This window comes from Maniola jurtina, chromosome 17 (assembly GCF_905333055.1).
Source record: "Maniola jurtina chromosome 17, ilManJurt1.1, whole genome shotgun sequence".
Lineage (NCBI taxonomy): Eukaryota > Metazoa > Arthropoda > Insecta > Lepidoptera > Nymphalidae > Maniola > Maniola jurtina.
Genome location: NC_060045.1, coordinates 6,555,112 through 6,580,285, shown reverse-complemented (window position 1 = coordinate 6,580,285; position 25,174 = coordinate 6,555,112). Strand labels below are relative to the sequence as shown.

At 35.9% G+C, this 25,174-nt stretch overlaps 1 protein-coding gene across 2 annotated transcripts in view; it reads right to left on the bottom strand.

Annotated features, from left to right (window-relative positions):
• LOC123873634 (cytochrome b5 reductase 4) overlaps positions 1–25,174 on the bottom strand; it is a 58,960-nt gene that overhangs the window by 19,619 nt on the left and 14,167 nt on the right. Inside the window, exon 2 of one of the 2 annotated variants that reach the window (XM_045918579.1) lies at positions 24,445–24,796. In XM_045918579.1, the coding sequence (XP_045774535.1) occupies positions 24,445–24,790 (346 nt within the window). In that variant the 5' untranslated portion in view covers positions 24,791–24,796. Of the gene's footprint in view, positions 1–21,730; positions 22,108–24,444; positions 24,797–25,174 lie in introns of those variants that run through there. The other variant, XM_045918581.1, reaches the window with a different exon arrangement.

The window sequence follows — 25,174 nt, the reverse complement described above, 5'->3', positions numbered from 1 at the left end:
TTTTCCTGAAAATATCTTTCAAAATATGTTCTGTAAGCCTATTACGTGATTAAGATTCCGCAAACTTTGTGAATGAAAATTCTTTTAATATCTATAAAGTCGAAAATATATTCCATAACGCGCGTTAAATTTTTTGTGCCGATAAAAGAACCCCTAGATACCAAACATTTCGTTTTTTTTTTCAAAGAAAAATTGCGGAACTTTTATATGAAAGTACGAAAAGTTTTTTGATCATAGTGTATATTTTTAGAATTAAGAGTACGTAGGTAGGCACAGACTACAGATATACTTGGATAAAATACAGTTAGGACTTTTTACAGTTTAGAGTTACAGAGTAAGTACCCATGGGATTTTCGAAACTGTAATCTACGCGAACGAAGTCGCGGGCATTAGCTAGTCTCGAAAAATATTCCTTTTCTTCGACAACTTCATGCGTGTGGATTTGAACACAAAGATCGTGTTGAACTTTTTTAAAATTCTTCCTTAATGGGGGACGGGGGTCTAGATTATAGAATGTACTTAGACTTTAGAGAAACATGATATAGAAATTATACCTACATGGGAATTTTTAAGTTTTTCTAGAATCAACGGTGCGAGCTGTATGTTGTCAATATGCCAGTCAGACTGTTTCTCCAATATACATCCATACTTCCATACTAATATAATATTATAAATGCGAAAGTGTGTCTGTCTATCTGGTACCTTTTCACGGCCCAACAGTTTAACCGATTCTGACGTTTGGTACACGGTTAGCTTATATCCCGGGGACGGACATAGGCTATTTTTATCCCGGAAAATCAAAGAGCTCCCACGAGATTCCCAAAAACCCATCCGCTTACGCGATTTGTATGAAATTTGGTACCGAGGTAGCTTGTGCCCCTGTTATTGACATAGGCAACTTTTTATCCCAGAAAATCACGGGATCATTTTCCACGGGATCTTTAAAAACCTAAATCCACGCGGACGAAGTCGCGGGCATCCTCTAGTCTCTAATACAGTGGTTTTTCCAAAGTTAACTTCTAAGTTACAAAACACAGATGCCGTCGCATGATCCATTGAACACATTTCGAGCAAGTATTTCGAACATAAGTTTCACGCTCAGTTGGAAACGAAAGTATAAAAGACAGGAAACGTATAGACTATTAATTTTACTCAGGTTAAATATCTTGGACCTTCATTTCCAGCCATTGAGCTGGAAATTCAGGAAAGATATGGAGAGTAATTTTTATCTCAGAAAATCAAAGAGTTCCCTCACTGAATTGTCGCGGAGGAAGTCGCGTGCATCGACTAGTGCTTCATGAAAAGACCAATTTTTAGGGTTCCGTAGCCAAACGGCAAAAAACGGAACCCTTATAGATTCGTCATGTCTGTCTGTCTGTGTCTGTCCGTCCATATGTCACAGCCACTTTTTTTCCGAAACTATAAGGATATATGTACTATTGAAACTTGGTAAGTAGATAATATATTCTGTGAACTGCATTAAGATTTTCACACAAAATTTAAAAAAAAAAAAAAAAAAAATTTTAGGGGTTCCCCATACTTAGAACTGAAACTTAAAATATTTATCATCAAACCCATACGTGTGTGGTATCTATGGATAGGTCTCCAAAAATGATATTGAGGTTTCTAATATCATTTTTTTTAAATTTAGTTTTTTTAATACGGCATAAAAAATTAAAATGTGTTTAAATCAAAGTAAGATAACTATACCAAGCGGGGTATCATATGAAAGGGCTTTACCTGTATATTCTATTAACTAGTCTACCAGCTATCCTAATTGGAAACGTGACTCTACCTAATTTCAAAATTAAAATCAGATCATATCAGGTATAAGGTAAGGGTAATTGAAATAATAAGCAATAATGAACTTCGTTTCGAAGGTAAGTAGGTAGTTAGGTATCGTAGATAGATGAAATTGCTCCATCTCCCTGGAGACAAATAAATTTTCGAGGACAACCTGCTCCAAAGCTTAATTGAGAGCGAGCCTCTATATTATGTTATAAATAGGTAAGTATAGGTACAATATTACCTGCTTATGTATTGTTGAATCCTATAATATATCCTTTATACGTATATTGGATCTATCATCTAGCAATATAATAGATTTTTTTTTTAAAGAATATTAGCCATGTTAAATGATTAATATTCCCCTTTCCTCTCCAACTAAGCGTCAGGCTTGTGCTAGGAGTAGGTACGACAATAGTGCAACGGGCGGGGTTTGAACCGTCGACCTTTCGGTTTTCGGTCCACTCCTTTACCGGTTGAGCTATTGAGGATTTTTTCAATCGTCTAAATAATTTACCAAAGATAAACAATAGTAAAGTAGTCTCATCTCACTTAATATTATAAAGGCGAAAGTTTGTATGTGTGTGTGTGTGTGTGTGTGTGTGTATGTTTGTTACTCCTTCACGCAAAAACTACTGGACGGATTTGGCTGAAATTCGGAATGGAGATAGATAATATCCTGGATTAGCACATAGGCTACTTTTTATCCCGGAAAACCAAAGAGTTCCCACGGGATTTTGAAAAACCTAAATCCACGCGAACGAAGTCGCGGGCATCAGCTAGTATTGTGATATATTATGATCAAGCACCGAGTGAGCATATTATGCTAGTCCAGTAACTCGATTTGCTATCTACTTTTCAATTCAACACGACCAACATCTAGAGGAATGGATGTTGGTTGTGTTACGTGGTGGTTTGTTGTCGAGTGTAGATCCCCAATGATTTGTCGTTTCAGTGCATTTTCAGTGCTACGATGATAGGACAACCCTTTAGTTATGTAAAAGAATGATATAAATAAATAACTGAAAGAATGTTCGCAGGATTCAGACGGAGTCATTACAAAAGATCTATGCCCAGCTGTAGACGTCTATCGGTTGATGATAATGATAATGATGATGAAAGAATGTAGACATAGACTTAATGCATTTAGACACCATGGTGTCAGTACCGCCTTTGGCGACTTTAGCTTTTAGCGAGAAAACCCCCCCTCCCGGAGAAAGAAAGTGTGAAAATTTTTATCTTGTTCCAATAAAAATTATATTAACGTTATAAAAATAAAGTTATTTTCTTCACCATATTATCTCTGCAAAAATTTTAAGAGGCCATAAGAATAAAAGCGATTTTGACTTGACTAGTATGAAATAAATTGTACCCCAAATGTTTTCGTATGACATAGGTTTTAACACTGAAGCGGTCTTCATACATTTATTTGTCGTCCTTTAGCTGTAATAAATATTATATATGCATATCCAAATGTTTCTGCAAAATCGGTGATCGAGGTTACAGCTGTATGACAAGCAGCTGGCGAACTAAACGGTGCTCGAAGTAGGTACACTGCCGATTCATTGTCTTTAGGGTTCCCTAAAAAGCTCCTAAATTGCAATCACCTCTGATTGACTGACACTCTCCTACTATTAGCTTAACTGCATGTCAGTTGCAGCAAGAACTAAACATTCAGTTATACAACTTGCTATTGTAGCAAAGTGATAAACACAACCTTTGTGCTAAGAGGGTAATTCCAGTTTATTTTAAATTTCTCAAAAAAGCTTCATTTTTAGTCTGACGTACTTAAAATAGTCACTTAAGTTTTAACACCGCGTTACGTTGCGCGTTGGTAGATTTAACATTTCGAAGTAATTCGCTAGAGAACTCAGAGACGCGTTGTTTTAGCCAGTCAGAAATAAGAAAATGTCTAACAGGAACCCTTCAAGTAATAAAATACAAGTGTAAATTAAAAATTTATAACACCCCCGACGATCCAAAGTATTTGAGTTTTCCAAAACATCATTTTCAAATAAATAATTATGTATTTAGGCAACGTCCATCTTGACAGCTTGACATTTGTCTATTGACATAATATTATGAACCTAACGGTTATTTAACCTTCTTTTCTACAAGAAAACTAGAAAAGAGCTGATAACTCTTAAACGGCTGAACCAATTTTTTTAGATTATGGCTAAGAACACTCTCGATCAAGCCACCTTTCAAACAAAAAAAACTAAATTAAAATCGGTTCATTCGTTTAGGCGCTACGATGCCACAGACAGATACACAGATACATAGTTACACAGATACACACGTCAAACATATAACACCCCTCTTTTTGGGTCGGGGGTTAAAAAGAAGCAAATGCACGATATCCAATATCTATAATACTTAACCTCTGAAAACAGTTTTTTTTCGCTCTTCTGTAAAGTTGCTAATTTAAACTTAAGTGACGTTAGAACCTTAACGAAGTTATGTAAACTGTGTTAATGTAATATGTGTTAGGTATTTAGTTTATAGTTTCATCGTGAACATTTTCTGAGCCACTCAAATAAATTCGAAGTACTAGGTGGAAAATACAAAGTAAACGGAAAAATTGACACAAGGACGCCTTTGGCTTGCCGCTGTAGAATAGATTACATGTTTATCGAGTCAACCTTTAAAAGATAACGTTTTATGATCATGGTTAGGTATTCATGTAAAAAATCTACAGAATTTATACTAATATTGCAAACGCAAAAACATGTCTGTCTGTCTGTTAGCTTTTCACAGCCTATGGCTTTAACCGATTTTGATGAAAGTTACAGAGATAGCTCGCATCCCAGAGACTAAAATTAGAGTTCCCGCGGGATTTTTAAAAACCACTACCCGGACAAAGTCGCCGGCATCATCTAGTTATTGATAAAAGGTTACTGAGTTGTGGTAAGTACTTTTCACAAGTAAGTTATGTGAAAATTACTTTAATCTCCAGGTAGGTAAGTCTAAATTTTTAACTTGAAAAATTCTTGCTTCTTATTTCACTTTATAAGAATTTCAAAACAAGTGTTTGAACTTTGGATAATTCCAGTGATCCGACAGAGATATAATCTGCTTGGGCTTCGGATTGAATCCCACTTTTAGACCAAGAGACTCAGATTGTGGGCGTCAAGTAGGGATAATGCACTCGTATGTCTTTACATCCGCTGAACTTTTATTTTACAGGCTGACTAGACACCTTAACAGGCTTGCGACTCCTACGCTCCGCCTCAGGAAGGTCCAAAAGTCATTTGTGGGAATGGGTATAATCTTTTATAACAAAATTGCTCAGTCAATTTTGGACTTGCCTTTACACAGGTTCAAAAAATCTATTAAAAATATGCTCCTGAGAAAAGCATATTATACAATCGAAGACTATGTAAATGATAAAAGAGCGTGGATTTGACCTGCAATTCGCTCCAGCAATGCGCGGGACTTCAATTGCTTTTATACATGGCATAATATTGTATATCAAATCTTTGAAAAGAGCAACCGCCGAGTTTCTTGCTGGTTCTTCTCGGTAGGAAAGGCATTCCGAACCAGTGGTAGATGCTTTTGACGATTCAAAAGAACTTACTTGTAAAAGTTTAGACTTTTGAATAAAAATAATTTGAATTTGAATTTGAAAGTCTTCAAGTCTTCTATAATATAATTCGATGTGACTTTGTATTCATTTCAACTACGATTAAGCCGGACGCGAACTTATTTCTTGTATTTATTATCAATGTATACCTCTGTGCAAAACAGCTTTCTAGGCCCAAGGATTCGGGCTGATCTTTGACGAGTCAGTCAGTGACTGAGTCATGACTTTTCTTTTTATATGTACCTATTGATACATCCACAACACACTGCCTAGCTTCGTGTAACGTTACATAGCCTAACTGACCTTGGAGTTACGGCCGTCAGTGATTCTATGATTCCGAGAATTCCGCGCAATTTCGTCAACTCATCGCACCCGGCGAAGCGTGACGCAACAACCTTTTCCCTTTATTACCTTCCCCATTTGCTATCTGTTTTAGTCTATTCGTGGTCTGTTCATTAAATTAAGAGCATGATGTAAGAATTTAATGAACAAAATACTTACCTTACAAAATTTTGTGAGATTTGGAATAATTTCTAGAACGTTCTCATCAGTGGTTTAAAAGATACAGTAGGTGCCTATCTACGATATTTTTTACTTGTATTTAGATATTGTCATGTCAATTGCTCTATGACCTATGTACATAAACATAGGTAAAATACCTAACTGCAGAACAATACAAGGTCGTGGTAGACAATATAATTACTATTGAATGTACCTACATGCAAACCAATATTATTTTGTTCAAAGTGGAATCAATAACGGATAGGTCTGACATCAACTTGTAGCTATTGTAGCTCGCTCTGTACTAACTAGATACTTTATAACTTCACGTAGTAGACTGAATGAAACGTTCCTATTTTAAAAGGAAAAGCAAATAAAGAAGAAACTGACTGACTGACATATTTTATCATAGTACCTACAGTTCAAGTAAAGAAAACGTATAGATTCTTCATGTAGCTTAGACTCCCACAGTAAGAATTTTTAGAAATTCCGCCTGATTCAAGTCCTACCGGGTCATTCGGCTAGCTCGTAGTACGCGTGTACTGTGAGTAGAAAAAACGCTAGTCTGGACTGACCCTGAGGTAAAAGAAAAGAAGGTAGCAAAAATAGTATGATACTTATACTATTTCTATTACCTTTTTTTTTATACACAGGAAATGCCTAACGCATACCCTTCCGTCAGGGGAAACGGAGAGGTTATGTAGGGCTTGCACCCACTAAAACCTGTGTTTGTTCCTCAACGGATTACCTAACTTATATAAAATTCTACTGTCTGTAGTACTGGGTCAGCGTGTCAGCTATTTTGGGTAACTCAGACAAATAAGAATTTGATAATCCGAAAGAAGAAAATTATTTCTAGCAGCCGAACTTCCAAAGCAACGCAAATTAAAATCAAATGAAAATAGGTACGAGCACTGATGTTTCACTACAGTAAATTGAGCTCTTGAAATGAAATGAAATGATTTCTTATTTTGCGAAATGTGAGTAACAATGATGGTATATTGACAGGTCCTTGGTCCTTCACATTTTGCCATTTATGTATGGCGTGCAAATTATATAGTTAGACTATTAAATATAATAACTAACCAATAAAAAATAAGAATATAAATTGATATTGTGTTGTGTATTCGTTTATAAGCGGCTAACACTGTGTATTCATTGGTGCCTATAGATGCGATACCGACCGGGAAGCTAATATAAAATATTTATTGAGGATCGATACATTAACGTCACCGCAAAACCTCCGTTGCTCCAAATACGAATCGGTTTATCATGCCAAAAACATGATGAATGAGGCGCAAACATGTTTCAGTGAATATTTTGGCTAAATGAGGTTGAAGAATCCCAATTCCCATCGCAATACTAGGCCTAGAGTCACACAAAATGCGCGAAGTCAAGTTGCGAGACGACAATATTGTTCAGGATATCAAGTTTCTTGGCAGCTGTTTTGCGCTGCCGATACGCGTTTTATTCGTTTCAACCTTTATTACTCCCAAAATTATTATACTAGGTCACAGTATAATTTTATCATTACGACTGCCTCTTTGGATACAACAGGCTTCCTTAATTTCTTAGGCGTTGTAAGAAAGTCAGGAATTCCTAATGCATTCTTGTTTACTTAATTAAGTTAAGTAATAGTGGATGGTTTGGGCGGATCGATATCTTAATGACATCATCAAGGATCGAAACACGAATCGCATAAATGTGAATGATATCCATACTAATGTTATAAACTAGCTGATGCCCGCGACTTCGTTCCCGTAGATATAGGTTTTAAAAATCCCGTGGGAACTCATTGATTTTCCGGGATCAAAACTAGCCTATGTGTTAATCCATGGTATAATTTATCTCCATTCCCAGTCAAATTAACTAGTCAAATTAGTCCATTAAGGATAACAAACATCCATACATCCATCCATACATACAAACTTTCGCGTTTATACTATTAGTAGGATGCGAAAGTATGTCTGTCTGTCTGCCTGCTAGCTTTTCACGGCCCATCCGTTTAGCTGATTTTGACAAAAATTTTGCATACCGGAAGGACATGCTACTTGTGGTCCCGGAAAATCAAGGAGTTCACACGGCATTTTTAAGAACCTAAATCCAAATTGACGAAGTTGTGGGTATCATCTACTTGTTACAGAGTATCTTGCATCCTGGAGACGGACATAGGCTATTTTTTATCCCAGCAAATCAAAGAGTTCCCACCATAGAGTTAGAAATAAGTCCCAGTCAAGTCCCAGTAAGTTTAAAAACATAAATTCACGCAGACAAAGTTGCAGGTATAATCTAGTAACTAACAAAAACCCGGGGAAAACATAGATAGTTGCCTACGCCCATAAATACAATTTTCAATGCCAAAACAAGGTTGAGGTGTGGAGCTGTTCAAGTTTTTCTGTTTACAAAAGTGTTTCTAGGTCACTGCATAATTTCACCGTGATGATTGCACCTACGTGTAGGTAGGTATAGAAGTGAAAATATAGTGGTTCATTGTAGGCTTTTTGTATACCGAGTGGAATGATGATTTTTTTACTCGCTTGGTGGAATATTGGGTAATATAAGGGAATCAAAACACTCATTCATCTAAATTGAAAAGAGTTAGTGAGGGATATCTATTTATTAGGCAGATTAATTTATTCATCAAGATGTGGCAGACTATTTTTAGGGTTCCGTGCCTCAAAAGGAAAAACGGAACCCTTATAGGATCACTTTGTTGTCTGTCTGTCCGTCCGTCCGTCGTGTCTGTCAAGAAAACCTATAGGGTACTTCCCGTTGACCTAGAACCATGAAATTTGGCAGGTAGGTAGGTCTTATAGCACAAGTAAAGGAATAAATCTGAAAACCGTGAATTTGTGGTCACATCATTAAAAAAAATTACAATGTGTTTCAATTGTCAAAGTAGGATAACTATACCAAGTGGGGTATCATATGAAAGGGCTTTACTTGTCCATTCTAAAACAGATGTTTATTTATTTTTATGCATAATAGTTTTGGATTTATCGTGCAAAATGTCCGAAAAAATACCCGAATAGTACGAAACCCTCGGTGCGCGAGTCTGGCTCGCACTTGGCCGGTATTTTAGAGCCTTATAGGTAGCTTTAGGTTCAGGTTTAAGTTTTTTTTTTAAATTTTAAACTAAAATACAAAAATTACAAAACAAAAAATTACATTTTTGTTTTGTAATTTTTATATTTAAGTACACATAAGAAGTAGAATATAATTCTTTGAAAACATAGACCGCGTTCTGTAAGAAACAATCTTTTGTAGGGAGAGAGTACTCAATGTTTCAAAGCAAGAGGGGTCTAATCCGCGAAACTTGCCGGAATATGTTCATTAGGCAAGTCCTAAAAGACAGGTTTAGTGTTATTTCATTTCTGTTCTGTCCAATACTATCCTGTAGAGGTCACATTGTGTCAAGGACATGTTTGATGTTATTTAAAATTACCAAATTATTTTAACTAATTATGCTAAGCGACATCAGTCATCAATTTTGTATCGTTAACTTATCACGAATACACTTGTCGCGTTAACCCTTTTTAGGGTTCCGTACCTCAAAAGGAAAAACGGAACCCTTATAGGATCACTTTGTTGTCTGTCTGTCTGTCTGTCTGTCCGTCCGTCCGTCCGTCGTATCCTAGAATCATGAAATTTGGCAGGTAGGTAGGTCTTATAGCACAAGTAGGTACAGGAATTTCCCTTATTTACGAATCACTTTGGCTTCGACATTCCAATCGGTAGGTACCTACGTGAACCCGTTGATTTATAGACAGCATTAATTGGTACGTTCATTATCTACTGACTACTCATTTGGAGCAAAAAAAGCGTACAGTGAATATTTTATTACTATTTCTGTACTTTATAATACTACTAAAATTATAAACGCGAAAGTTTGTAAGTAAAGTAAGTATCAGAGTAACAAACATCCATCCATACTTACTATGGATGGATGTTTGTAACTCTTTCACGCAAAAACTGGACGGATTTGGCTGAAATTTGGAATAGGTAAAGATAGATTATACCCTGGATTAACACATAGGCTACCTTTATCCCGGGAAATCAATGAGTTCCCACGGGAGTTTTGAAAACCTATATCCACGGGAATGAAGTCGCGGGCTAGTATATACATAACTTATTTTTTTAAAATATCTTCCATATTCTTCAGTATCGAACACAGAATATAAAAAAACAATAATCCTTGGGGTTTTCTGCGATAAATAAAAATAACGTCACTTGTTTAACAGCCATATAAAAATGAATTGAAACAAATTGTATAGACGCCAGTTTTATTGCCAGATCTAGACAACGAGGCGGCCTGGGTGAGGTCGTATTTTAAGAGCGAGGTTCACACTGAGCGCGGCAGACTCTCGGGGCTTAGGCCCAGTTTATATTAAGTCTAGTCTAAAAAGACTTTAATTGAATTATTATGGGTGAGAATTGCCAAAGAATCACAAACTGTAAAGAAGCAACGACTCGTTAATTTCAGAATCAAATTCTGACTTTGAATTCATTTTGCTCGTCAATTCGGAAACATCTATTCTTTGTACCAACTAGAACGAGTCACACAGACTCGTTACACTTAGCCACGGCCTGTCTGCCTCAACTGCCCTGCCCTGCAAAATATGTACTGTACTATACTATGTACTACGCAACGCCTTCTGTAGCTCAACACACGCTTAGACTTAATAGATGACTTAAAAAACTTATCACATTTTTTTTTAAATTTGATTTGTTGACTGAACACATCTCCTCGTTCCGCGAAGGTGAAAATCGGGCCTTACTTTTGACAGCGCAGCCGTTGTGGACGCATTTTCTAGGCATAAGTGCACATCCCTCGGTCGAGGTTGCAGCACTCAACGTTGACCCTGCTAGGAACTAAATTGGTTACCCACGGCTTTTGCATCGCGTTTTTCTCTTATTTTTTTGTTTTGTTGCTGTTAACGTTAAACGTTTTTTTTGTGTGAAAAACTACACATTGTCTAATGCCTTTCGCAATCAGTAGATAATAGATTCGTACCGAATCACCCACGATGACTTGAATGCAACGGAAGGAAAGCGCTGGAAAAACTGAATTGGAAGATCCAAATACATATACCTAACAATTCATTTTGCACTAACTACTGTATAAAAGATAAATGATACAAGTTACGAGTAAAATTCCAAATCAAATAGAAATGTGTAACCGAAATTACTTAAGTTAGGCATACGTAACAATAATAAGCAGTCAATAATTCTTCTTACAAAGATTTTTTTTATCAAAACAACAAATTAATGTAACACTAAAACACACTAAAAGCCTACGAAAATTGTTTTTCTTCTGAATCAACTTCCGAGCAAAGATATTTATGTTAACGTAAAGCTCTCAGCGCTAAGCTTCAAATGGCCTTTTTGCAAGTAAATAGAGGCTCCAGAATAACTTGGGAATTCGGGAATATTCCCTCATAAATGTAAATGTTTATCCGGTCAGGTAGGTACCTATTATCATAATTCCTTTTGTATTTGAAATAAAATGCTATGCCAATTTCTTTCTGGAATTTATATAACAAGTGTAAATTAAAAATTTGTAACACCCCCGACAAGTGAAGGTTACAGTAATTAGAAAAGAGCTGATTTTCAAACGGCCGAACCGATTATTTCGGATTATAGCTAAGAACACTCTCGATCAAGCCACCTTTCAAGCAAAAAAACTAAATTAAAATCGGTTCATTAGTTTAGGAGCTACGATGCCACAGACAGATACACAGATACACACGTCAAACTTATAACACCCCTCTTTTTGGGTCGGGGGTCCTATGTCTATCGGGTGACTGTCTCGTCACCCGATAGACATTTGTTGTAGGTATCTACTCGTAGAATTTCCAAATTTTCAAAATTCAAATTCCTTCTTGAATTCATTTTGCGCTGTTTTGCGTAATATTCCCTACTACATATATACCTACTCTCCCGATTCTTTCCTGATATATTTTCATGACATAACTTTGAAATTGTTATAAAGCAATGCCAACGTCAAAATATTTTCAGCCATTAGATATTTACCTAGCCACCCAATTTCATTATTACTTGTTGGTTTGAACGTAAAGTTAATTGCATGAGTCGCTTAGATAATCGCGTTAAAGGATAACGTCTATCGCATACGACCGATAAATAAAAATTAATAAATAGCGGGTCCCATAGAATCAGGGTAAACAAAACAGGGGCAGCAAAACGACCTCCAACAAACTGTGTCCAGTAAAAATAAAGCCGGCCAAATGCGAGTCGGGCTCGCGCACCGAGGGTTCCGTACTCGCGTATTTTTTCCAAAATCAAAAACTGTTAGAAATAAAATAAATAAAAATCTGTTTTAGGATGTACAGGTGAAGCCCTTTCATATTATGATACCCCCACTTGGTAGTTATCTTATTTTGGAAATTGAAACACATTTTAACGGGAAGTACCCGTTAAAATGTAAAATGAAAAATCTGTTTTAAAATTTATAGATAAAGCCCCTTCATTTATGATACCCCACTTGGTATAGTTATCTTACTTTGAAAATTGAAACACAATTAATTTTTTTCTGTGATATAACCACACGGTTTTCGGATATTTTCCTTTACTTGTTCTATAAGACCTACTTACCTGCCAAAATTCATAAAAAATAAGATATTTCATTGTCGGTCTGAGACAAAAATCAGTCGTCTGCGTTAGCTTTGCAGGAAAGGAGGGGGCGTCAATTAACCTACCAAAGGGGGAAAACTACGAAGCACGAAGTGGAGTAATTATGTTTACTAGAGCCTATGTTTGCCATTCGCATGGCTTCTCTCTCGACATTTTGTTGTCTAACATTTAAGGAATGTGAACGATGGTCTATAATTGTGCAGAATTAACTACACTTAAAGTAACACTATTTAATTTAAAGTAAAAAATACTATTATCTGTTGTCCTCGTTTAACTATACCTACTATAAATAATAAAATAGCCAACATCACTTACATACTCTACCGCCTGCCTGCAAAATTCCCATTCAAATCGGTACAACGGTTTTGAAGGTTCGCCCAAATTAATCATTATTATAATCGCATAACAGGTTATTTCAAAAACATTGTATAAATAAACTATAATTCATAATAATATTATAAATGCGGAAGTCTGTCTGTCTGTCAATCTGTCTGCTAGATTTTCACCTATGCTTACCCATACCTATCGCAAATAGGTACTCGTAGCACAAAATAGGAAGTATTTTGTGCCCGCAACTCGAGAGGATTGACCTACATAAAGTTGTTGGTCATTTACAAACTGAAATTCACGTGCGTTTACTACCTTTCTTGTTATAGATAACAAAAGCAATCGCTGAGTATGGGAACTCCCAGGAAACATAGTTAACGATCAATTTCCCCGGACGTCGAGAGCGCTGCTCTAGATTAAGTTAAAGCCATACTCGTACCGTCTATACCTATCTACCTATACTCATGAAGTAGACGCTGACATTTAATTATGCGGCGACTTTGTGACGAACAACTCTATTTCGACATAAATGAAAATCTATATTCAATAAGTAATAAAGGTCTGGTTTTAAGATAGAACAAGCGTAAATTAAAAATTTATAACACCCCCGACAAGTGACGGTTACAGTAACTAGAAAAGAGCTGATAACTTTCAAAAGGCTGAACCGATTTTCTTGGAATAGCTAAGAGTAAGAACACTCTCGATCAAACCACCTTTCAAACAAAAAAACTAAATTAAAATCGGTTCATTAGTTTAGGAGCTACGATGCCACAGATAGATACACAGATACACACATCAAGCTTATAACACCCCTCTTATTGGGTCGGGGGTTAAAAAAGGTTCTGTGGCATCCCAGTTTTTTTTTTAATTTACAGACTGGGCTGCAATCAGACCTGCTTGCAAGTAATGAATGATGTTGATGATGCAGCTTAAGTCGGAGCGCACTTGCCTAGCCGATTAACTCTTGACTTAAAAGGTATTTCATTAAACGTGCAGGGGAAAACTGATGCCGGAAGGGCATTCCATATCCTAGCGGTTCGAGTTAGAAACGAGGAGGCAAATCGCTTGTCCTGTCCGTGGGATTAACCTGATAAGGCCTAAACTGATAAGGCCTTTTCTGCGCAGGCATTTTTTCATACGTGAATATTTTTTTCTGCTTTGTAAGTGTATGTATATTATTCATAACGGTCGGTATTAGGGGCCGTACCCGAAGGCAACAAAATTTGACGCAGGTAAGCACCTACATTTTTAAAAAGCTCGAGCGGAACTTTTTAGGGTTCCGTACCAACGGGTCCCTATTACTAAGCCTTGGCTGTCCGTCTTTATGTCGGTCCATCTGTTTGTCATGCAGCGGGCTGTATCTCATAACCGTAAAGGGTGAGAGTCAAAATTTTCACAGTGTATTTCTGTAGCCGCTATTACGTACAGCAAAAAGTCAAAATTACAAAATGGCCGCCCACGAAATGTAAATTAAAAATAAATAAAAAGTACAAAGTGTGTTTGTACGATGGTACGGAACCCTTAGTGTACGAGTCCGACTCGCAGTTTATTTAGTTAGATAACTTACGAAAAGGGTTTATGCAGACGACGATACTAAGGCCGTAGGAGGGCAGCTAAATCTGAAGTAGTAGGTACCTGGTACATTACCTACTTATAAAAAGCTCGGGGGAAATTTTGTTAGCTAGGTGACTTAAGAAGAGTGATTATAAAGAGATTCGTCTTTGTTTATTATATTCCCTTTGTACAAAAAATTGTATAGTTTCAAATACATAGCTTCTTTATAGGTCGGTACATATGTAATTGCGCCTTACAATTATTATTATTATTATCACAGAGGTATAGTATAGTAAGTAAAGGTGGGCACTTATAAAATGCAGGGCTGGCAAACCTTGATACATTTGAAGTATTACTGACTCAAACTATATGATTATGACGTACCTACCTACTAGGAAATAAAATGGAATGGCTTATGATGAAATTATTATTAACTAGAGGATGCCCGCGACTTCGTCTGCGTGGATTTAGGTTTTTAAAGATCCCGTGGGAACTGTTTGATTTTGCGGGATAAAAAGTTGCCTATGTTAATTACAGGGACGTAAGCTACTTATGTACCAAATTTCATACAAATCGGTTAAGCAGATCAGTTTTTAGGAATCCCGTGGGAACTCTTTGTTTTCTGGGATAAAAAGTAGGCTATGTCCGTCCCCGGGATATAAGTTGACCCTATACTAAATTTCGTCAGAATCGGTTAAACTGTTGGGCCGTAAAAAGGTAGTAGACAGACAGACAGACACACTTTCGCATTTGTAATATTAGTATGGATTTCAGTTGAAAACATAACGTCACGGAATGTCAACGTAGCACTTACAGTGTGCCACAATTAAGTCTTAGTGCAAGTTAAACAATGAGATAAAAAGTAACACATTCTGCTGGGAATACGAATCATTTTAAGTGCTTTACTTTAGCGCTTACATTTGTTAAATGGCTTTACTTCAGAGCTTTGAGGACTTTTCTACACAGTACAAACTCTACATTCGGTATCAATGTATTGTGAATCTTGTCACACTGGAATAGAATACAAAATAATACTGCCTTGATATTTATACTTAGGTACATAATTTATAAATAACGTAAGTGATGAGTAGTAGATTAGGCGGCACTTTTTCTACATTTGTCATGACTCTATCTACTTCTGTAAGAAAATATATTGGACAAGCTCCTTTACCTGTGCATCATCATAATTTTTGTATAATATGATAGGAGTGTGGAATAAAGTGACTGTCATAAAGTACAAGTGTAAATTAAAAATTTATAACACCCCCGACAAGTGAAGGTTACAGTAACTAGAAAAGAGCTGATAACTTTCAAACGGCTGAACCGATTTTCTTGTATTATAGCTAAGAACATTCTCAATCAAGCCACCTTTCAACCAAAAAAACTCAATTAAAATCAGTTCATTAGTTTAGGAGCTACGATGCCACAGACAGATACACAGATACACACGTCAAACTTATAACACCCCTCTTTTTGGGTCGGGGGTTAAAAACAACATTTGACAAAATGTTCGTTAGCTGACATTGTACTATCGAGATGCAAAACTGTAATATAATTTGTAGAAATATTTTGTAAGTAGTATCTCTACACGTATTTGTTCCGTAATTAAATCTATTATTATTTGATGTGGGTTTCGATCGATAGCAAACAGCTTTCAATTAATCATAACCGACAAATAGATACGCATAATACACGCTATAAATCCAATAAGCCCTGGTCACATACGACACGGCTTTTCAAAGTTGTAATCTGAACAAGTAACCGACTGAAGGAATTCACATTCACAGACTACGGGGCCTTTACTGTTCCCGTTGCCAACCGCAGTGCTACGTACATCATACGGTTAGAGGTCGTCACCGTCAACTGTTGTGTTTGACCAGGTCTTAAAGGGTTTAGGGCTTTACGTGTCTGCCGGGTCGGCAGATATCGAGGTTATGTGAACGAACCCATATTGTTATAATTGAAGCCCGCACTCCGTGTTTACCTAATTCCAAACGACATGGGACAGGGAACAATAATGTTTTAATAGTCAGGCACTCAAAACTTTTTTATGGCACGATATAGGTACAAACAAGTGTAAATTAAAAATTTATAACACCCCCGACAAGTGAAGGTTACAGTAACTAGAAAAGAGCTGATACTTTCAAACGTCTGAACCGACTTTCTTGGATGATAGCTAAGAACACTCTCGATCAAGCCACCTTTCAAACAAAAAAAAAGTAAATTAAAATCGGTTCATTAGTTCAGGAGCTACGATGCCACAGACAGATACACAGATACACACGTCAAACTTATAACACCCCTCTTTTTGGGTCGGGGGTTAATAAAATACGATTTAGCAGACCTGTCCTAAATCTTATAAGGATACCTGTCCACATCGACACGTTTGTGGAATAAATACCTAATTACAAAAAACTTAGGGTTAGTTTAGAATGCGATAGAAATGATCGATGATTCCAGATCGTCACGATGAGATTTTTTTGTCATGACAATCATGTCTGATTGGAAGTAGTGTTGGTTTGAGCACACTTGCATAGAAGTTGCCTATTCACTCCTGCCTCAAAAACACACCAATCATACGTGAATTATAGGAGTCAAGAAAAATGCTATCGGAAAAGCGTTTCATACCTTAGCGGTTCATATTGGATATCAGATTTGCTCTACAAAATCATGATTGCATGTCAACCATATACGGTTGCCAACGCTTACGGTTGCTCGCCAGTCGCAGTAGTGCAGTAGAACAGAAAAGGTTGTGAAAGTTTCTGGGCACACTCTTTAAATACCAAAAGTTAACTTTGAAAAGTAGTTGATTCAAAACTAAAGCCATAACCTTTTTAATAAGGGTTTGTATTATGAGATGAATAATGGCCAGCCTTTCGTAATGGAAAAGGCACTTAATTGGATATCTTTAATCAATCTCTGTCAATATTAACTTAAAGTTTACAGACAAAGCGAACCAAACGCAATTAGGTTGTAACAAAAAACGATGTTAATGGAACCGTTTAATTTGTTCCTTTGCGAACTCCTCAATAAGGCAAGAAGCCCTTTCGATAAAACTGGAACAGGATACAGCAAATTCAGACCTAAGTCGTAGAATTCAAATAATACATCGTCTGATCTAGTCAAAATTTATTTAATTTAAGCTTGAAAACTGCGGAGGGAAACTGCACTGCATGCAGGACGTCAGATATGACGACAGCGAACGCAAAATATTATTTGAAGAAATTATTGTATCCATATAAAGTACGTCACAAATCACATTACGTCAATCAGCGTTAGGCGACGACGTTTCACGATTGCAGGAGCGTAGCGGCAACACGTGTTTGACATAGGCGCGCAGCACAGCAAAGGAAATGCGTGACGCAGGTCTACACAGATGCGCACCTGTACGCGCGCGTGTCGCTGTATATAAAAACCTTATCACAAATAGTACTCAACTTACATACAACTTATATTTAAATTCTCCAGAAATATATCAAACTAGTGTTTCGCTCGTGTCGTGTCGTGTCGTGTGTAGTGTGTCGTGGTTAGGTTGACAAGTATTAAAACGAATTTATTTATTAAGATACACAATTCACTCCGAAAACACCATAAAACGACACCCATATCAATTTTTTTCTAAATAAGGTCATGTCTGCCATCTCGGATTTCAAAATAAATGACATCATCAAAATCAGCACCCTGAGAAACCCTGAAAAGGATACCCATATCTATTTTTGGTAAAAAGTGCATGTCCGCCATCTTGGATTTGAAAATAAATGTCACAATCAAAATCAGCACCCAACTTATATTTAAATACTCCAAAAATATATCAAATAGATGGAAACTGTACTAAAACATTGATTAATATAATATGCTTTTTGAAAGAAGCATTTCACAAACACTTATATCCATATAGCACAATGGTACGTTCTTCTATGATAAGATAAGGCATTGTACACAAAAAACTGCGCTGTGTTGAACTGTGTCGCTTGCGCGGCCTGCGCGTACAGTTCATTCAGACGTCCATGTAACAACTTCACGCGTTCATTTCAACTGACTTTCTAAAAAGGAGGAGATTCTAGATTCGGCCAGTTTTTTTCTATGTACTCGTAAGTAAACAGATTCGTCAGAGATTTCTGGACCGATTTGCAAATTTTTAATTTTAAAACTTATCAAAAAGCCTTTGGAACATTTTTCAGAATGTTCTTATCACAGACAGTACAAGGAATAAATAAAAAAAACAACAAAATTAAAGTAAATAATATCGGAACAAAGTTTTCCAATTAAACTTACTTAGTACATAGGCAAAGTTTCACTAAAAACAATTTAAAAGCGTCAAAGAAAAGTAGAAACGGGTTAGAAGCTAAAAACTAAAATAGTTTAATTTAAATATTATAAAGTTCTATGAAAAGGAATAAGTAATTGAAGTTTGCAAAAGGATTCGCTCAAGAGTCAAGCAATTTACTTCTTTTCAAACGAAATACAACTTACAGATAAACAACTTACAGAAATAAAAACTGGTCAGTAGTTCTTGAGGTAATTAAGTTACAGTTAATAATCTTTTTCTGTTGAGTTGCTCGAGAGGGTAGCTAGAAGGAAAATATTTTTCTTTCTGTGACCTATTTAAGTTGTGGGAGAGCAGCAATTAAAATAAAGTCTACTGTATAATGAAGCTGATTTAGCATTTTTAACCCCCGACCCAAAAAGAGGGGTGTTATAAGTTTGAAGTGTGTAATTGTGTATCTGTGTTTTCTGAGTGACGTGTGAGTCTGTGGCATCGTAGCTCCTAAACTAATGAACCGATTTTAATTTAGTTTTTTTTTTGTTTGAATGGTGGCTTGATCGAGAGTGTTCTTAGCTATAATTCAAGAAAATCGGTTCAGCCGTTTGAAAGTTATCAGCTCTTTTCTAGTTAACCTTCACTTGTCGGGGGTGTTATAAATTTTTAATTTACACTTATAAAAGCTTTTATTACATGCAACCTTAAGAATAAGTTACAAAAAATATAAATTCTATAATCGAGTTATAAACATTTTTATTGAAATGTGAAAACGATAGACTGCTATACAGTTCCTAAACCGTAGATTTTTTTTGTTCTATAAAACGCGAATACAGTGATAACTTACGAGTATATAGGTATTTTGGAAACCAATAAAGAAGCGTTGTAACTTTGAAGTTTATTCGCAAAGTTGGGAGAACATATTATATAATTATATATATTATATATATTTCATAGAAACTTTAGCCTAATCGTATTAAAGCCCTTTCTAAATCAAATAACTTCAAACTAATTGTATTAAAACGAACAATCAGTACTTACTTAATAAACTAGAGTTCGACGAAGATAATTCACTCCGTGGAGTTTGTTTGGAGCAAACGCAACAAAACATTTCAAATAAAATTGATGGCACACCATTAGCAATGAGCACAAGAGTATAATTGAGTTATTTGTAAAGGTAGGTTGTACAGCCTGATGCATTGATTTGGAGAGAGAAATCTTAGAGCAGACCTCAGGTGGGGACTTTTTACTTCAGATTCAGGATTCAGAAATACGCTCGGTTAGACCTTTTAAGCTGGATACAAGCACAGAATATTAATAACACTAATATTATAAAAGCGAAAGATTGTGTGTATGGGTATATGTTTGTTACTCTTTCACGCAAAAACTACTGGATGGATTTGGCTGAAATTTGATATGGAGAGACCCTATATGTTTTTTTTATCCTGGAAAATCAATGTGTTCCCACGGGATTTTTATAAACCCTATATCCACGAGAACTAAGTCGCAGGCATCAACTACATAAAAGCGTCAAAAGATCGTTTTCTGTGAATATCCTTGCAAGAAACTAAAGTCCAGTAGTTGACGTTTATCGGTTGAGACGACGACGAAGCTTGAAACTAATAGACATTTTGCAAGGTAATATAAATGTCCCTTTTACTCTTGTTGTTTACCTTTAGAGGTTGCTTCATATGATAAAAATATGTAGCAAGATATAAAGTAGATTCAACACCAACTCATTAAAAGCCAAATGAACATGGCTGGTGAATTTGTGCAATCAAGTTGAATCCTTTTTGGAGGGCATTGCTTTTCTAGTAATAAGATACCTCACTGCTCCAATGGATATGATTCAACATCACTGAATACAACCACCATTAGAATGCGCAACTTCGTGCAAGCAAATTCAATAAGGAGTCTTCCAAATAGGGAGTAGCTGACGTCAAATATATCTGCATAATCATAACATGTTATCGATCAAAGCCGAAACATGAACGCACTTGAGTTTGCCTAGGCTAGATATTAGGAAAGACTTACCATCTTCCTCCGATGACGCACCTCCGAGTTAGGGAAAAAGCGTTTGCCAAAACTTAATTCACCCGACTATGCTCTCCTGTTTTTACCAACAACGCTAAACTAGTGTTTGACACCTAAACTCGAAATAGGTTAGATTGTTCGTAGTATTTTAACCGACTTCATTTTATAACCGCTCTTTTATAACTTTACATTAAAATTGCATGAATATTGCTCGTTTAAGATCATCATCGTAAACCGATAGACGCGCTGTTGGTAGGACTTCCACACGCTACTTACTACGCGTAAATAAACTGTAAAAATGTTCTTTGATTGGTCAAATAAGTATCTCCTAGAATTGTCTGTAGAGTTGGGGATTCGGTATTTTGTAATGAAAGTTTAACACGCTAGCGTTAGCGTGAGCGTAAAATAATTTCATTTCAAATATACTATGCATGATAAACAAGCAACAAGTTTTATGGCTATTTAGTTAACAAGTTTTACTTGAATAATAATTTCAATTAAATTGCATTGCAATTCAATTAATAATAGCATAATATCATTAACTTAATCAAATCGGTTTTGCTACAAAAAAAATTACGCCACATGTTTAATATCTCGTATAATTTTGGTATATTCAATTTTTTCTTTATTGAACCATGTTTAAAGTAATGTGAAAACTTTTGCAATAAATCTCAGAAGGGTAAAGTGGCCCAAATTAAACAGATGTTCCCTCCAAGGTATAGCCAAGCTGAATTAAATATTCCATGGAGGTTTGTGCGTATTTGGAGGAAATACATACATATACATATATTTTTTATGTTTACCTACTATATTTAGGAAAAGGTGACTGATTGACTGATACGAGTAAATCAACGCAGAGCCCAAACTATTGGACGGATCGGGCTGAAATTTGGCATGCAGATAGCTATTATGACGTAGATATCCGCTAAGAAAGGATTTGTGAAAATTCAACCCCTAAGGGGACAAAATAGTGGTTTATAATATGTGTAGTCCACGCCGACGAATATTGTGTGCTAAATGTGTTAGATAAAAACCTGCGGCATTATCAGGCGGCCGGTGTCTCTGTCTGCCATTCCACCAGCACCCACAACACGGCATAATTAACTTGCAATTCTTCACATCGTACTATTTACTGTTGCGATCACTTACATCAACCAAACCGCAACGCTATCATATCAATACAAACTGCAACTCAAATTTCGGACTAAGCAGGGAAATCGTTGGCGAATTAGGCGGCTTATGAATGGTCTATCACCCGACTATTATTCGAGGTATATTGAACATTTTAACAAGAACTACGTCATGGTTTGATGAGGCGATAAGAACTTTACTACTCTTTACGCAGATGATAAAACTGAGGCATGTTAGTGGTAGCATTGTTGAGTTTCATGCGAAGGCACGCCCGGCGCCGGCCGCGCTCTGCGCTCGACTGCGGTGCGGCTTTTCGTAGAGAATTTCCCATTTTCAATTTTTCACCTTCCTCTTTACTTAATGCTAACTAAAGCACAAAGTCGCTGATTGCATATTATGCTTTTTATGAAGCAGCTTGTGCTATTGTTTAAGGCCACTTTTAATATATCGGAAAGTGTTAAAAGATTGTAATTTTCAATTTTTCACCTTCCTCTTTACTTATTGCTAACTAAAGCACAAAGTCGCTGATTGCATATTATGTTATTCATGAAGCAGCTTGTTCTACGGTTTAAGCCTAATTTTAATATATCGGAAAGTGTTAAAAGATTCTCATTTTCAATTTTTCACCTTCCTCTTTACTTATTGCTAACTAAAGCACAAAGTCGCTGATTGCATATTATGTTATTCATGAAGCAGCTTGTTCTACGGTTTAAGCCTAATTTTAATATATCGGAAAGTGTTAAAAGATTCTCATTTTCAATTTTTCACCTTCCTCTTTACTTATTGCTAACTAAAGCACAAAGTCGCTGATTGCATATTATGCTTTTTATGAAGCAGCTTGTGCTATTGTTTAAGGCCACTTTTAATATATCGGAAAGTGTTAAAAGATTGTCATTTTCAATTTTTCACCTTCCTCTTTACTTATTGCTAACTAAAGCACGAAGTCGCTGATTGCATATTATGTTATTCATGAAGCAGCTTGTTCTACGGTTTAAGCCTAATTTTAATATATCGGAAAGTGTTAAAAGATTCTCATTTTCATTGTTTCAACTTTCGCTTTACTTATTGCTAACTAAAGCACAAAGTCGCTGATTGCATATTATGTTATTCATGAAGCAGCTTGTTCTACGGTTTAAGCCTAATTTTAATATATTGGAAAGTGTTAAAAGATTTTCATTTTCAATTTTTCACCTTCCTCTTTACTTATTGCTAACTAAAGCACAAAGTCGCTGATTGCATATTATGTTATTCATGAAGCAGCTTGTTCTACGGTTTAAGCCTAATTTTAATATATTGGAAAGTGTTAAAAGATTTTCATTTTCAATTTTTCACCTTCCTCTTTACTTATTGCTAACTAAAGCACAAAGTCGCTGATTGTATATTATGTTTTTTATGAAGCAGCTTATCCTACGGCTTATGGTTGCATTTGCAAAAATCTTTTCTTAGAGAATCTCAACGTCATATAATAGCCGTGAGTTGATAGAACAGTCAGTCAGTCAGTTAGTCGGCTTTTGCTTTATCATTTATACCTCTTGATGCTCACGGCAATTGAAACTTTTAATTGCGCTTATCACAGGACCTTCCTGTTGTTTTTAACCCCCGACCCAAAAAGAGGGGTGTTATAAGTTTGACGTGTGTATCTGTGTATCGGTGTATCTATGTATCTGTGTATCTGTCTGTGGCATCGTAGCTCCTAAACTAATGAACCGATTTTAATTTAGTTTTTTTTTGTTTGAAAGGTGGCTTGATCGAGAGTGTTCTTAGTTATAATTCAAGAAAATCGGTTCAGCCGTTTGAAAGTTATCAGCTCTTTTCTAGTTACTGTAACCTTCACTTGTCGGGGGTGTTATAAATTTTTAATTTACACTTGTAATTAAAAGCGATGTCTATGTTGATATTGAATTCGATTGATTTCTGTGAGAACACGTTAATAGTATAATGAAGAGCATATTATTGGGTTTGATTAACTCAATAAATTTTTTGATGTTTCGAAATACTCTTGAAATAAATTACTACGATGATATGATTATTTATATATTGAATGGTTGTTTTATTATATTTAAGCACTATATTATTAAGTATGTGCTTGTTATTTATGCTTCAATGGGTAAAAAAACTTTTTTTGCCTTCAATAAATCCATAGCAGTTCCGCCTTTGTTGCGTGTTGGCGAATTTGTTTTTTAATTAGTAAAAATTTAGTAGTCAAGATAGGAGTTTATGAGTTTAATACGTCAAGTTTGGATTAAGCAGGTGCTAATTATTATTAATTATACAATACACCCGGCGGGCGCGGTGGCGCGGTGGCGCAGAATATATAATAAATATTATATTACATTTTTGACTTTGTGTGGTAATTAAAAAAATAAATATTTAAGTAAGTATCTTAATTGAGTATTTGGCTTAGTTATTGTAATCTAAACTTTAATAAAATGTAGGTACTTGTAGTTCCTTAGATTGTTAAAAATCACTCAATAATATCTTCTATTGTACCTGCACGTAAGTAATTAATTTTAAATTTTTTTGATATTGTAGTTTATCAATTAGTGCAATGTGCTAGCTTTTTCGTACATAAAAAAAAAAATATAATATAGCTTAAACATTAATATTATGCACTTACCAGTAGCTGAGCCGGTGTTGACGATGGGTTTATTCATGGTATCTGTTTGGTTAACAGACGTTATCTCTGAAGGTTCATCTAGGGATATATTGGAGCGGGATTGGAGGCCCTTTGTGAATGGCTTAGGTGACGTTGGCAAAGATTTTGGTGAGGACAACCGTAATGGTGAAGTTGGCGTTCCAAGACAAGAGGTTAGTGATAGCTTTGATTCCGAAGTCACAAAGGAATTTGTATCAGGTATGGTAGGGTTTTCGGGGGCTTCCGTGCAAAGGACCGTGGGTAGGGATATCTTAAGTGAATTACTTCGTGTCGCCGTCCCTCCTTCGTCTTGGATCGTATCGGACATGTCGATCTGGAAGAGAATGAGGATAAAATAAATTTACGCCACACGATACGCTTTTTTTACGAAAAAACTAAATAATTTTTGGTAAAGAAACTGATGTTTGTTATGAAATTTTTTACATTGTTATGTTTGCTTCTCTTAATAGTAATTATTATTGGTTATTATATATATAATTTTTAATCTAATTGTAATCTTATAAGTTACTTAGTAACCAATCATACAACTCTTGGGAAATTACATGATATTACTACTGACTAGGCAAGACTGCCAATCCGTATTCGGCCAGCGTGGTGGACTATGGCCCTTCTCATTCTGAGAGGAAATTTGTGCTCAGTAGTGAGCCGGCGATGGGTTGATGATGATGAAGTAACTATTGACAGATTACGA